The sequence below is a fragment of the Ictalurus furcatus genome, chromosome 23, assembly GCF_023375685.1.
Source record: "Ictalurus furcatus strain D&B chromosome 23, Billie_1.0, whole genome shotgun sequence".
NCBI lineage: Eukaryota > Metazoa > Chordata > Actinopteri > Siluriformes > Ictaluridae > Ictalurus > Ictalurus furcatus.
In genome coordinates this window covers 14,101,712-14,116,380 of record NC_071277.1, presented here as the reverse complement: position 1 = coordinate 14,116,380, position 14,669 = coordinate 14,101,712, and the positions used below count along the sequence as shown (strand labels likewise).

Sequence of the window (14,669 nt, the reverse complement as noted above, 5' to 3'; positions counted from 1 at the left end):
ATTATGGGGGGGGGAAAAATGAACTTTTCCACAATATTAAAAATTGAGATGCACCTGTAGCTTCAGGAACTATATAAATATCAGCTCCGGAAAAAAAGAAACTTTTTTTTGTTTACTTTATTGAAATCAGTGTACAAAACATTTCTAGAACTGCACCAACAATCATTAAGATTGACAAATCACTAGTCAGATCAATCCTTATTTATTTTAAACACATACTGCAAAGCGCAAGTCATTTAGTCTTCAAATTAAAACATTAAAGGAAACAGGTTCATACTGAAATACATTAAAACAGTTGCCACATTAAGAATAAGTTGGACAGGATCATGTGGGCTGCTCAGTTATAGAATCTTGAAGGGCCTGCAAGAGAGAGAGGAGAGATGAAATCAAGTTCATTGCAATTATTTTGGACTAACTTCTGATGTATAATTCTCCTGTAATTCTCAAATGATCACAACTGCTAAGTGCATGAGCAAGTTTAGTGGCAGTCACGCTGATTGAGCACCTGACATACTGCCGGAGAATCTGTCGGGGCTCAGTGGCAGGCGGGAAGAATTCATACTAGGTCCCTGGAAAACATATGAATTAACACACTTAGGACGGTGGCCAATAGGAACACCATACTGCACTACAAGGTTGGCCATATAAAATAATACATATTTTAGTCAATGCTAGATTAAGGAAAAAAGTTTTGTATGAAACCCTTGCAGTTCAATTACACAATAATCAAGTATTACCCAATGTATTCCTACTAATAATCCAAAGCAACATGCAAATTGATTACATGATCTTGTCTGTATGTGTATTACAGGAGCTTTCAAACATGAGCATTATTAAAAGCCAATCCAATTCAGAAGTAATAAGCTATTTAAATTTGGGCTTCAGAGTAGTGCAGTGATGAAACATTTGCTGTATCGTTGGGAGACTGAAGGCCCTTTCACACCGAGTGTGACGCAATAACACAAAGCGAATCACCAACGAATAATGCTTTCAAACCGAAAGCAAAACGATTGTTCGCCTTCCGCTAATTCACACCTGCACCATAGGTGGCGCTGACCGAGAATGCATTTTATGCCTACACACTAGGTGGCGCAACCCACTATTCAGCTGATCGGCCTATCGTCTTTGACCACCGAGAAGAATCACCACTTAAATGTCAGTGCGTAGCACCATAAGGTACACAGCCTGTTACGAAGCACAGAAAAAAAAACCAAAATGGATTTGAAAATGGATGTTGCTGTGACTTATCAAAAAAAGTTCTCTGTTCTCAGAGACCAATGATAAGAACTCATCATCCGTTCTGATCTCTCTTCTTCTGCGTTTATACTGTTTTTTCAAAACAGATCTCTGTGCTATAGCGCCACCAATCTCGCCATTTTGTGCAACAGCAGCGGCTCCGGACACGTGATCTAAATCTCAAATCTAACTGGATGGCCGGTTTTCATCACGAAGCGATGAGAGAAACAATGCTACGTTCACACACAGCAATTTTATCGCTGCAAGTCGCTGTACTATGAAGTCGCAGGTAGGCATTCCTACTACTGGTTGGCATAGTAACATCGGTGGTGCAACTAACATTCCACTTGAGACAACCAACCAGTTTTCTTGTTGCTAAAATAAAACATTATGGAGAGAGGATCTTATATAAAATTAACAAGTGTATATATGCATCATATCCTATGAGATGAAGGAGAAGCAGTGTGCTCGGCCATCTACCTGCGGCAATAGCACGAGCACTAGCTTAGCTTATGGCCTTAGTGCGTTTAAAGCAAAATAATAATAATGAAACACACTCGCTGTTTTGCAGTCGAGCAAAAACCCCAAGTAGCTCTCATCTCAGTAAGTGAGTGTCGCCATCATGGTTTCATTCGCTATCAGTTTGAAGATGACTGGGAGCCGGACCACAGCTCTGCGGCCATGGCCTCAGTGTTTCCTGGTGAAGTGTCTGGCTTGGTGCTGATCGTTCCCGGGCGCCGAAGCAGCAACAAGCCAGACACTTCACCCAAGATAGGAGCTACGCTGGGATTTTGTAGTATTGCAACAAAAAGTGAATGTTTCATTATAAATTTAATAAATTTTTTGCTTTAAACCCACCAAGATCCTAAGCTAAGCTAAACTAATTGATACTGCCAAAATGGTGTTCTGCTAGTGAGCGTCATCGCGTTGTACATTCACGTCGCTTAATCACACTCAGTGTGAAAGGCCCTTGAGAGTTCAAACTGCCATGATGGCATAGCTATCTGCGAAAGAGAGTCCAAAACTGTCCCTGCTCACTGGGTGGGATGATTGGCTTCTATGAAATCTTCCCATGATTCATGACGGAAGCTGCTTTTGTGCTTTTCTGCCAAAGCTTATGTACTGTCTGGGTAGAGGATATGATGCTATGCCAGAGGCTAGCTAACATGGGGTTAAGAGTTTAATTTTATTTTAAGGGCATGTTTAGTATCAAGTGCTACATTTATGGCAGGAGCAGGGTTAGTAATAATAAATGAATCAAAATATATAAATGAATACATAGGTAGATATACATAACAGGCACACAAATATAAATAAATACGCATGCCTAGCTAACGTGCGAAGTGAAAATCGGTGGATATTACTTGATTTCATGAACAGGCTCAGATGAGTGATTTGACTCTGTATAGTCTACCTACCAACCAAAATGCATTTTGATGGATGGAATTTAGAACAAGTAGTTTTAAACGAAAAGAAAGGGAAATGTGACTAATTTTGGATCCCTATAAAAGTATTAGAAATTGCTGCTCCTTTCTAAATGCAAAAAGCGTTTCAACGTCACTGGTAAGTTATCGTTAAAGTTACGGTGGTATAGTCCCCACCCCAAGTATTCCAGTTGCGTTTCTTACCGAGGAGATACTCCTGAGGCGGTATTCCATCAAGACATCCGTGAGCTTCTGTGTGATCTTCAGCACGATCTGAGCATCATCTTCACACTCAATGCGGAATGTGTCCTAAAATAAACAAGACCGAATAAACCCCGCGTCCACAGTGTATAACTGCTGGCTTCTTGACTCGAATTTAGCTTCATGTTTCTCCAGAAGATAATCATCATACGTTAATGGAATTAAACTAAGTTTGTTGTAAACTACAGTGGCAGTAGTGCAATGTAAATAAGCTTTTCAATATTCACAAGACAAACATATAGAACTATACCAGACATCTGAGAAGTGTTGCGAGGGTGTTGTTGGACTCTGGGCCTTTAGATCTCATCATTCTGTCGCTGCTATTAGTCAGCAGATCATCAGGGTAAGCTCTGCCCATGTCCTCGCTTCGTGGACCCATTCCAAATCCGTCTGAGCCCATGTGCATGGATCTGCTGTTGGATAAACACTGCATGCTCTCTGAACCTCCCATCATTCTGTCTGGTCCTGGTGAGGACATAAGGTCTCGCTTTAGATAGCAATAACTAAAATATAAGATCTGCACCATTACCCATAAATGCTCCAGAGCACTATGTCATACTCATGTTTTATGGTGTGTAGAAACTTGAACTGATATGCAGTCCATATTTACTACATGGGTGACCAAGTAAAGGAACAAAAATAAGGTGCTGGACCGCCACAATGTGCCTTGGCATGAATTCTTCCAGTCTTTGGAACAGAACTGGAAAGACAGATCACCATTCCTCCAAAAACTATTCCCTTAACAAGTGTCTTGATGATGGTGCTAAAGAGTGCATTCTAACACATCAATCCGAAATCTGCCATAGGTGTTCAACTAGGTTGAGATCTGGTGACTATAGTGGCCATAGCTTATGATTTGCATAATTTTAAAACATTCCGTGAGCCCCTGTGCCCTGCGAATGTGGGCACTAACATCTTGAAAGAGATCACTTCCATTAGGATAGAAATTTTTCATCATAGGGTAAAAGAGACCGGTCAGAAGAACTTTGTATAAGTTTGTAGTGACCTTTAACTATAAAAGGTAAAAGTGGACCCAAACCATGCCAGTAACATGACCCCCACAATATACCACAACCATCTGACCTCCTCAGGGTTTTTTCTTTAATTTGACAATGTGTCCTTTTTTCATCAATCTGCCAAAAATAATTCATAATGAAATCGAGGCTTCCAGGTTTTCAAAAAGATTAAATATCACAATTTGGGATCTTCTCTAATTCTGGTCTGCAAAACATCTCAAGCTCTAGATGCATCACTGTTCCACTATTCTGGCTGAATAGCTGCCCAGGCTGAAGCACCTGGCAAAAACACTGCTGCATTGTCTTGGCTGTATGTTTTAGGTTACTGCCTTTAATGTCGGTCTAAATGGTAAATGGTCTGCGCTTATATAGCAGTTTTATCCAAAGCGCTTTACACGGTTTCCCATTCACACACCAATGGTAGCAGAGCTGCCATGCAAGGCGCTAACTTGCCATTGGGAGCAACATGGAGTTCGGTGCCCAAGGACACTTCGGCATATGGAGTCATGAGGGCCGGGAATCAAACCGCCAACCCTACGATTAGTGGACAACCTGCTCTACCACCTGTCCATCTCTTGTTCACTTTCCTGACAAAACCCTTCTCTCCCATTTGCTTAGACTGGGTGGGTGGCTTCTCTAGTTAGAGCCTCAGTGGTCTCGAACCTCTTCCATTTACGAATGATGGCGGTCACGGCATTCTTCAGAACTTTCAAATCTGCAAAACTTTTTCAGTACCCTTACCCAGATCTGTACCTCAATACAGACCTGTCTCTGGGGTCTAGAAAGAACTAATTTGACCTTATGAATTGTTTTTAGCATATAATGTCAGCTGTGGGGATTCCCAAATCATGACAATGTGAATTTTAATCAATTTGGCAAATTAATTCAATAAATCAATGGTTTAGTTTTTTATAAATAAATTTACAATCCTGTTTTTTTTTTTTTTTTTGTATTATTGAGCATTTTTGCACACTAATGACAAAACATTTTATTTAAACATTTATAGAGCAAGTAAAACGTTTTTAAAAATAATCAATTAAGGGGCCTGAATGCTTTCTTGAATACACAATTTGTAATTCATTTTATATCTATCTGGGTAGGTCTAGACATGGAAATAGTCTATTAATTGGAATTACCGTAGCGGTCAGGGCTCCTCATGGGGGCATCACCCGGACCGCCACGAAAATCAGACATCATGCCACCCCGAGGTGTGAACTCATCTGCAAAGGGCGAGTCCGATAAACCACCACCAAAATGTCTACCTGAGAAAATACAAGAGAATGTAGATGCAAAGTTGTCTTTTGTTTCACTGAGACTCCCAAAATAGGTCCACAAAGTTTCAAACCTTCATACATATACAGCTAAACTAACCTTCATGAAAATCTCCAGGAATTGGTCCGAGCAGACTTGTAGGACCCTGTCTCATTACACTAGGAAATGCAGACTCTGATGCACACAAATACACAAAAGGACAAACAGTAAACACAGGGAATACGCATTAATACACAATTATTTGTTGCATTATCCTATCCATGTACATATTGGAACATAAACCACTGTGCTCCCAGGACCACGGTGCAACATACACAACTATATGTACATAAGAATAATTTCTGAGCACAACCAACTAATCCATGGCTGCCAGAGGTGGTGTATTGATAAGGTATAAAATACTAGCAGCCATTAGAAGTGCACAGCTGAATTTTGCAGAGTGAGGCAGGACTTACTCATGTGCTGAAAGGCTAGCACATCACCAGGTTCCCTAAAGACAATCTGAAGAGAAAATAGACAAATGTATCATCTGAAATTTGCATGATCTAAAGAAAGTCATTCTATGCAAGGATCTCTCCGGTAATAGTGACTCAGGAGGGAAAGTACTTCGGATACCTCATGGCAAGCTGATCACATTAAAAAAATTTTTTTTTTTTTTTAAAAAAGTCCTAGATAATGAAAAATGTGAGACAAATGTGATAACATGACAAATATCAGACTTCCGTAATTAAACACTCGACTTCCCTGGACCAACTTAAAACATGAGCGTTAAAAACAAGAATTGTGCCACTGTGCTTCCTTTTATTCACTATACATTAGGGGTGCATGATTATGGCCAAAATGAGCATCACAATTATTTTGATCAATATTGAGATCACGATTATTTATCATGATTTTTCATTGATTTTAGGGGCAACATATTTTTATTGCACTTTCACATTTAAATAAACAGACCGCTGCTTTCACCTCCATGATGTGCTACATTCCTGCTAATATATAAATCTATGCGTCAAATTAGACTGAACCTTAAATTTCATGATCTCGTAGAAGCAAAATATAAATAAAACTGTACCCAAAATATAGGATAAGTAAAAAGAAAAATGCCATCAACCAAATTAAAATATGCAACCAAATGAAAACAATTCAGGCGAATGCAGAAAGGGCAATAACAGTATTTACAAGAGGAGAGACGCAGCCAAATCATCCAATAGAGTTGTGCAGGGACAACGTCATTTTGTACCGGAACCCAGAAGTTAGCATCACACCGGTTCCCTCGACAAAAACCCAATAGGATTTTCCCACAGGCTTTTGAATTATCGCAGAAAAAAGCTCTGTGATCAACAAAAGTTTACAATACTAACATGTTATCCATCAAGATCATTTTCACAAATGAACACAACTTTTATGACGTTTGAAGCCTGAATACAATCACTAGAAATAAAAAGCTAACAGTATGCTATAAACGAACTACACCACGTTCGCTCGACAACGTCACCATCACAGAGCTTTCAACAACTTTTCCAAACTTGATTTAAAACATTTTCCATGATACGGATTTACTCTGTGGATGAATCTTCATACACAGTTTTTTAAATTTTTTTTTTGGAATTGCGCACAGCATACCTGAACCAGTTTATCTGCAAAGTTTTTTCCTGTTCAGCGTGATGACCTTTAATATCCCCGACAACATCTGTAGTCTCATTCAGCAACTTGTTAGTGTCATAATTTCCCCTCGTGCAAGCTCTGGAGCTCGAAGTGAAGCTGGCAGCTTGAGCACTAAAATGCTAACTCGTTTCTGGGTTTTCGCATTACAAAATGACGTCATCCCTGCGCCACTCGATGGTGATTGGCTGTAAGTTTAGGAAGCGCTTGATTTGATCTGCAGCAGAGTTTTCTATGAGCGGATGACGAACTTTAAACGTCAGTATCGCAGTCGATCATGTTCGTGTAATTGTGGGCAGTGAAAATCGTAATTGCGATCGATATTTGATTAATCGTCCAGCCCTACTATACATAATTTAACTACTATGTGACCAGGCAATTCCAACAGCAAAAAACAAACTGAACAACAAAAGTAATTTGATCTCATCCTAAACAAACATGCCTGAGAATGTGTACTGTATGTGATAAATGCTTTCTCTGAGAACATTTAAACAAAGGGGTTTTTTTTAATGCATGTAGTAGATTACAAAATGTAAATGAAGTGTACATGTTTAGATTGCACTCGCTGATTCCCACCTTGATTCGTCCTCTGCCCTCAGCATTCTCCACCTCAGCAGCAATTACTCTTATTTCCTTTTTGATAGCTGGGCTCTTGGCTGCTTCCTCTTCTCCATGAGGCATTTTTTCTAGGTGAGCATGTTTCTGTTGATCAAGGAAGAGAGAAAACTGTTATGGCACATATGGAAATGTTTTGCCATAGCCTCTCGTTAATAAACGGAGTAAACGATGAAGTATATTTGATTTGAGAACTACAAGCCTTACCAAGTATTTGAAGCAATGCCTCCATCCAGTAATATGAGCGACCATCTCATTCTGCAGTCGCTGCACCTTACATAGCCTACACTGGTAATGAGGAGCTACTGACTGGCTGGGGCTGCGATACTCCCATACATAGTGTAGACCTACACACACACACACACACACTCAGTACTCACATTTCCACAATGTGCTTCATTTTCTCATTAGGATTATATTACGTACCGATAACTGGGATAACTGGATCTGTTATAGCTTTCAGCCGTTTGTTGAGGGCGGGTATGGTCTGAAGGGATCCATTCTTGGTGAACACTGATGGAAGTTGCATAAATTAGAATGACAAGATTGCATCCCATATAGCATGATACTACACGATAAGAGAGCTCTAGACATTTTAAATCATTCAAAATGATTGTAAGTACACTTCAAAATCAACAGCGCAATTAATTACATTGTTGCGCTTCCCACATAGGCATCAACAGAGTGGAAAAGCTGTGGCAAACCAAGTGAGCCACATTTGAAAATGTACTACTGAACAACATATAAAAACTCAGTCCTGATTAATTCTACTGGTCAAAACACTGTGCTTACCAACAACAAAGTACGGATGTCCCAATCCAATATCAAGCACCACTATTTGTGCTGACAGTTGGCTGATTCTGTAGATATTGGATCAGATTTAAAATTTTCAGAACTGATCCAATGGCCTATTTTTTCCTTTTTTTGTTCACAAATTCTCTTAGACATCATGCTTGATGTTTTGCAGAACTTGCCAACAGAAACTTATGGAGAATTGGTTTGTGAATGGTTAACATTTCTCCATAAATTCAAGATGGGTAGGCTTTCTGGATGTGCACAATACCCATTCTGATGCCAGGGAATCTTAAGGCACATACTGAGTGGACTACAAGGAACTACCCTCCAAATGAGTCCTGATGGATTCCTGTGGTCAAAATGTCCACCAAGAAAGCACTGGTTTGGAGTCAATCACATTGCGGCTAAGGTGCTTGTAAACTATGTGGTCTTCCAGAAATTAAGGATGACCAGAACGAGGAAGGTTTTGTTAACTTTCCAGAGGATTCCAAGTTTCTTACAGATGCACTTCGACCCCAGTGTCATATTCCAGGTGGTTACGTTCTAGTTTTAACCAGTAGGCCGATCAATTTCTGCAAAACAGCACCCGAGTCAGACTTGTCCTTTACTGGATATTAGCTATCCTTTACTGAATGTTGTCAAATACAACATACAGTACAAAAGCTGAAAAAGTTCCTGCTTGAACTGGCTTTGGACCGCATCTCTCTGGGCCACTGCCCGCCACGTTTGTTCAACAGAAACCGATCTTATATGGACAAGCCATGAGAAGTCCACCTTTTCACCTGACAAATGACACTGACGCTTGTGAACTGGTCTTTGATTATTAGGAAAGCGTATCCCAATGCTTCCTTCAATTAATCTGCTGCAACATTAAACACTCCTGGAGATAATCTGGGCTTGAAATATTCATTAACTCATGTAAAATAACTCGCAAACGCCCCAAAGCAGACATCCAGTCAGTGATACAGGACATTACGTTTCTAATGTTGTTCAGGCTAAATTCAGATACCAGGGTGTCTGCAGGTATCAAGTTAAATTTAGGACGTTTTGAATGCCACTTCAAACATAATTTAATACCAAATTTGCAGTAATTTAAAATGTAATTATTTGTTATTTAAGCATTTTATAATGCAAAACCTGGAATGTACTTAATTGGGATGTTTTGTTTATCATTTCATTTACAAGGTCTACATTTGATGGGTAAATTTTTTTTTAAATGATGGCACAAAGATTAATTTAATAAAAAGAAAATGGCAGAAATCTGTTGGTATTCTTCCAGCAGGTCAATGCTTGATACAACCATCTTTGCCTCCAATTCCAGCTGCAAGTCTAACTGAACTGCCCATTGTACCATATTCAAATTCATGTCATTGAACCACTTCAGCATAGCTTTGGTAGCATATGTAGGATCACTGTCCAGTTGGAAGGTGAACTTCTGCCCCAGTATCTTGCAGAGAGAAACAGGTTCTCTTCAACATACTCTCACAGGAAAAACCGTTCATATGCAACTTCTTTGCAGTAGCTTCTACACATGAATATCAACATTCTGTCACAAGCACCCACTTGTGTGTGACTGGGTTGCTTTTCTTCCAAGACTGCTCTCTGCCTTGCCCTCAATCCTGACTGGTTACCTAATCCCTCCTGATGAGAAAAATCCCCGTAACATGATGCTACCACAACCATGTTTCACTCGGGGGAGGGTGTTCTGAGGTCAAACTTAGCACTTGGTTCAAAAACGAAAAAGGTTTTGGCCTCATCAGACCAAAGAATCTTTTCCCACATTTGCTGAATCGCTTGCTTCTTACATGCCTTTTGGCAAACTCCAAAGAACAACTTTTTTTTTTAAATCGGCTTTCTTCTCGCCACTCTTCTATGTCGTCCAGCTTTGTGATGTATCCAGGCTATGGTTTCCGATGAACAACTTCATGCAGCCAAGCTATGGATCTCTCCAGCTCCTTTACCTTTGGTGTCTTGGTTGCTTCTCTGAGTAACACCTCCCAGTCATGAAAATTTGGTGAGAGAATTGTGGTTATGCCAGATTTTTTTCATTCTTAAAACAATGAGTTTAATGGTTCTCCATGGGATGTTCATAGCATGGGATATTATTTTTATAACCATCACCTGACTGATATTTTTCCAGAACTTTATGGCTGACTTGTTTTGATAGTGTGTAAAATATTATTGTGGTGTAAAATACACATTATATTAAACAGCTGGTGTAAAACAAGCCGAAATTGATGCCTTTGGCAACTGACCAATCAATAATGCAATGGATGCAAAAGACTGGAGTAGGTCTAAAAACTACTGGACCATACTTTTAAGAACGCTGGTAGAGAGAAATCAAAGACCACGTGTATTCAAATTTATGACGATACTTGTTTAGGCCTAACATCTGTAAAACATATGCTAATTTCTGTGTAGGAATTTAAGGACCTACGGACACCCTGCAATAATAGTGTTAGAAAAATAAATGCAAGACACAACACTATTCATTTTGTTGAAAATGGTTCTTGAAAACAGTTAAATCCCATCATGGCCATAGGGGCTGGTTTTGTGTTACATTAAAGCTCTAGAGACCTCAGACATGGCACATGGCAATGATATCACCAAGGCCAGAGAGTTCTGAAGGTCAAAAGAAGAGAACAGGGCTCTGAGGGCAAGACTTACCTATGTCCCCACTGTAGACCTGCTGCTTTTTCTGTCATAGATGACAAGTAAACCCGTCGAAGAGAGAGAGAGATAAAGAGGAGTTAGAGAGACAATAGTAAGCGAGGTTGGGAACAATACCCCAACACTCCTGTGATCCGTCCTCCTCTTCGATGCTCTCCATTAGCAGAGGAGGCTGTTCGTGGGTATGAAGGTTATGGAGCCACAATCGACCCTACCAGTTAGTCATAGACTTGTACTGGAAGAACAGTAATCTGTCTCTTCCCTCTACAGCATGGGGATTATTTAGGAAGACATGAAAACAACAGTCCATGACTAATACCACAGGATAAAAAAAAAGTTAGGTAGCAAACTGCACAGGGTTTATGCTTAATATTGCATATGCACCAGTGCTCATGTGTGATTTAAAAATCAGAAGAGACGTATGGGGTTATGACCCCTGAGAAGCATCTGTCCTCAGTTCCTACTTGTGAGCATGCATTGAAGATCTTTGTTGTCATTCTGTTGACGAGAGCTTCACATTATGCAATGCATACACAGCACTGGCTCAACAATTTAATAAAAAAGAAAAAACTCAAAAGCTAGTAAGACATTTACACTGTAAAAAATGAAGCTGAAAAACAATGCTCCAATACAAAAAGTTGTTTTTTCCCCACCCATTTAAAGAGTAGGGTTTAAAATGAAGATAGTGGCAAGTGTAACTTTATAATTTTGCACGTTCATAGTTTCCAGAAAGTCATCTGATAATGACTACCTGCTTTTTTTTGGACATGGACTTCAAAGGCCATGAATTTTTACATTTTTGTTTCCACAGTGTTTACACACATGGTAATAACAACAACAACAACTGTTAATAAAAGTTATAAAAACAATAATAGGCATTTGCAATCAGAGTTGGAAGTACAAATCTTGCAAAATACATCTATACAAACTGTCAGCATGGAAATAATATGAAGATTAGAAAATCTTTTTTTTTTCTTTTGTAATAAAGCTAATTGTAGACCCTAGCAAGAGAGGTCAAAGGAAGAGAGTGTGTTTCAGTGTTTGCAGAACAGCTCCTCCACACACTCGCTTCATGCTTGTGAATACCTTTCTGTGTAGGCATTGTGCACTCATTTTTAATGACCACGCTCACAGGTATACAGTTGTGCCAAAAAGTTTGCATACCCCTTGCAGAATCTGCCAAATCTTAATAATGTTAACAAGAGGGATCATGTTTTTTATTTAGTACTGCTCTGAATAAGTTATTTCACACAACAGATGTTTACATATAGTCCACAAGACAATATAATAGCTGAATTTATAAAAATTACCCTGTTCAAAAAGTACATATGTTTGATTCTTAATACTGTGATGTTACCTGGAAGATCAACGACTGTTTTATGTTTTGTGATAGTTGTTCATGAGTCCTTTGTTTGTCCTGAGCAGTTAAACTGCCCACTGTTCTTCAGAAAAATCCTCCAGGTCCTGCACATTCTTTACTTTTCCAGCATCTTCTGCATATTTGACCCCTTTCCAACATGAGCTATATGATGTGATCCATCTTTTCACACTGAGGACAACTGAGGGACTCGTACACAACTATTAAATAAGGTGTAATCAAGGTGTTGATTATGAAATCAAGCGTATGTAAAGTTTTTAACTGGTTAATTTGTGTATATGCAGTTATTATCGTGTCTTGTGGACTTTATGTAAACATCTGGTATATGAAACAGCTTAATTGTACTGCAGCCAGCCACTAGAGGGCCTCAGAGACATTTTGCCTTCACTTTTGTCTCCTTGTTAGGACGCCCACTCTTACATACATTGTTTTAAACTATTAAAACAGGTACATTTAAGTAAGCCATTGTTCTGTCCATAGAATTACGTAATCATTTAACCTTATGTTGCTTAGCAACCAGCGCTTCACTGCGTGGCGGAAGAATATCAGTAATAATCAATTACACGGTTTACTGAGCACTGGATTTTTATAATATTGATATGACGTCATTTTGGAAGATTCATCCACAGAGTAAATCCGTATTACGAAAAATGTTTTTAAATCAAGTTTGGAAAAGTTTTGTCAGAAGCTTGGTGATGGTGACGTTGAAGTCGCGCGACCGTGGTGTAGTTCGTTTATAGCACACGATTAGCTTTTTATTTCTAGCGATTGTATTCAGGCTACAAACTTCATAGAAGTTGTGTTCATTTGTGAAAATTATCTTGATAGACAAAACGTGTCATTATTGTAAACTTTTGTTGCTCACAGAGCTTATTTTTGCGATAATACAAAAGCCTATGGGAAATCCTATTGGGTTTTTGTCGACGGAACCAGTGTGAAGCTAACTTCCAGGTTCCGGTACAAAATGACGTCATCCCTGCAACACTATTGTTTTTATAAAACCTATAAGCCACTCGGGGCCGCGCGTTAGTGATTTTATCACACATTTTAAGCGGGTTCAGCATCACTGTAACCCTCACCTTCTGCTTTATTAGGCTGCATGTAAACACAGCTAGTTCTCGCTAGCTCGGTCACTAGCAAACATGCAACACCGGCACACCGCCATGTCCTAATCAGTCAGCTCTGCTAAGTAGCCAGCATTAACTCACCTTCCCGGGGTTCTTCTTTTTCTGCTGAAAGGTTTGCGCTCGAGCTGAAGCATCCATCCTGTCAGAAATCTCAAAATGTAACAAGGACCAAAATTAAATTACACGAAGCTATTATCCATATTATCCCAACGCCAAAGAACGGCTTAGCGTCTTAGCTTGCTAGCATAAGTCTTATTAGCGGCTTAGCACTAGCATAGCACAGCGACCTTGTAACATTTAATTTTTTTACATTTCACAATGGGGAAAAAATCTCAGAAAATTACACTTAAATATAAATGTGCAGTAATAAACAGACACAGAGTCACCTCTGCATTAATAATTAAACAACAGCTAACTTAAGATTACTGATAGTATTAGCGATGATGCAGTAACATTAAGAGAAACTGCTTTTTATTAAACACATAGCACAGCTTATTTTAAATTAATTGAGAGAAAAAAAACTATTAACAATAACGTGCTGCAATTACCTCCGTTACGTCTTCAACAGGGGTACAAAATCAAACTGTTTACACCTAATACTTCTGTTTTCGTCCTACGCCTCGGTGAAAACAGGAAGCGTAATGGCTGGAGGACCGGAACATATCTCTCTCTATCACTCTCTCTCCATAGCCACTGGTTTCAAAATAAAAGTCATGCGAGCTCTCCTGTAGTTGCGCTGGCATTTAACCCGACAATCTCCTGAAATCAAAATTGGTGTTTCAGAGCTTTTTGTACCCGTCCCTTTCGGTGTGTCTCGATCAACTCCCTAGGTCATGAATCACTATATCCTGTACAAAAATAGTTCTGGAGATATAGCCATTTTTAATTTTTATAGTTTGTCAATTCCAAGAAAATGATTAAACATTTTTAATGACTCATCCTGGGCTTGCATTCTGTTTGTCCAATTAAACACAAACCCCCGTGCGAGTATAAACGGGCCACCCCAGGGAATGCTCTACATTAGCAGCATCTTCACAAATATGGTTCATCTGTGTATTTTTTTTTTATGCGTGTCTTCCCACACACTATTCCTTCTTCTAACCGTACCTTGGTTTATTTATTTCGAAGAAGGTGGAATTTGCGAAAGTTACATGACAGGAATTTTCAGAGAAGTGTTTTATCATCTTGGGGTTGTTCAGTACTGGAAGGTCTT

General features: G+C 39.3%; 1 protein-coding gene across 2 annotated transcripts; it reads right to left on the bottom strand.

Moving 5' to 3' along the window:
• Positions 1-4: 4 nt before the first annotated feature.
• LOC128600032 (uncharacterized) lies at positions 5-14,195 on the bottom strand. Of its 2 annotated transcripts, none has more exons than XM_053612155.1 (13): positions 14,005-14,195; positions 13,538-13,606; positions 10,949-10,979; positions 7,913-7,999; positions 7,694-7,833; positions 7,448-7,573; positions 5,665-5,710; positions 5,309-5,383; positions 5,074-5,199; positions 3,172-3,386; positions 2,865-2,969; positions 506-569; positions 5-360 (listed from the first exon to the last, which is right to left on the bottom strand). In XM_053612155.1, exons 2-13 carry the CDS (start codon positions 13,592-13,594, stop codon positions 338-340), a joined length of 1,095 nt encoding a protein of 364 aa, XP_053468130.1. In that variant the 5' UTR covers positions 13,595-13,606; positions 14,005-14,195; the 3' UTR covers positions 5-337. The 2 variants fall into 2 exon arrangements, with proteins under 2 accessions (XP_053468130.1, XP_053468131.1); XM_053612156.1 differs by having other exon boundaries at positions 13,538-13,595.
• Between the last annotated feature and the right edge of the window lie 474 nt (positions 14,196-14,669).

Bases quoted from the DNA above. Each gene is read 5' to 3' on its own strand.
- LOC128600032 (XM_053612155.1), bottom strand. From the start codon at position 13,594: ATGGATGCTTCAGCTCGAGCGCAAACCTTTCAGCAGAAAAAGAAGAAC. The intron at 7,834-7,912 runs GTACGTAATATA...GTGTGTGTGTAG, and splicing joins TCCAGTTATCCCAGTTATCG to GTCTACACTATGTATGGGAG. The intron at 3,387-5,073 runs GTAATTCCAATT...TGTCCTCACCAG, and splicing joins GAGGAGCCCTGACCGCTACG to GACCAGACAGAATGATGGGA.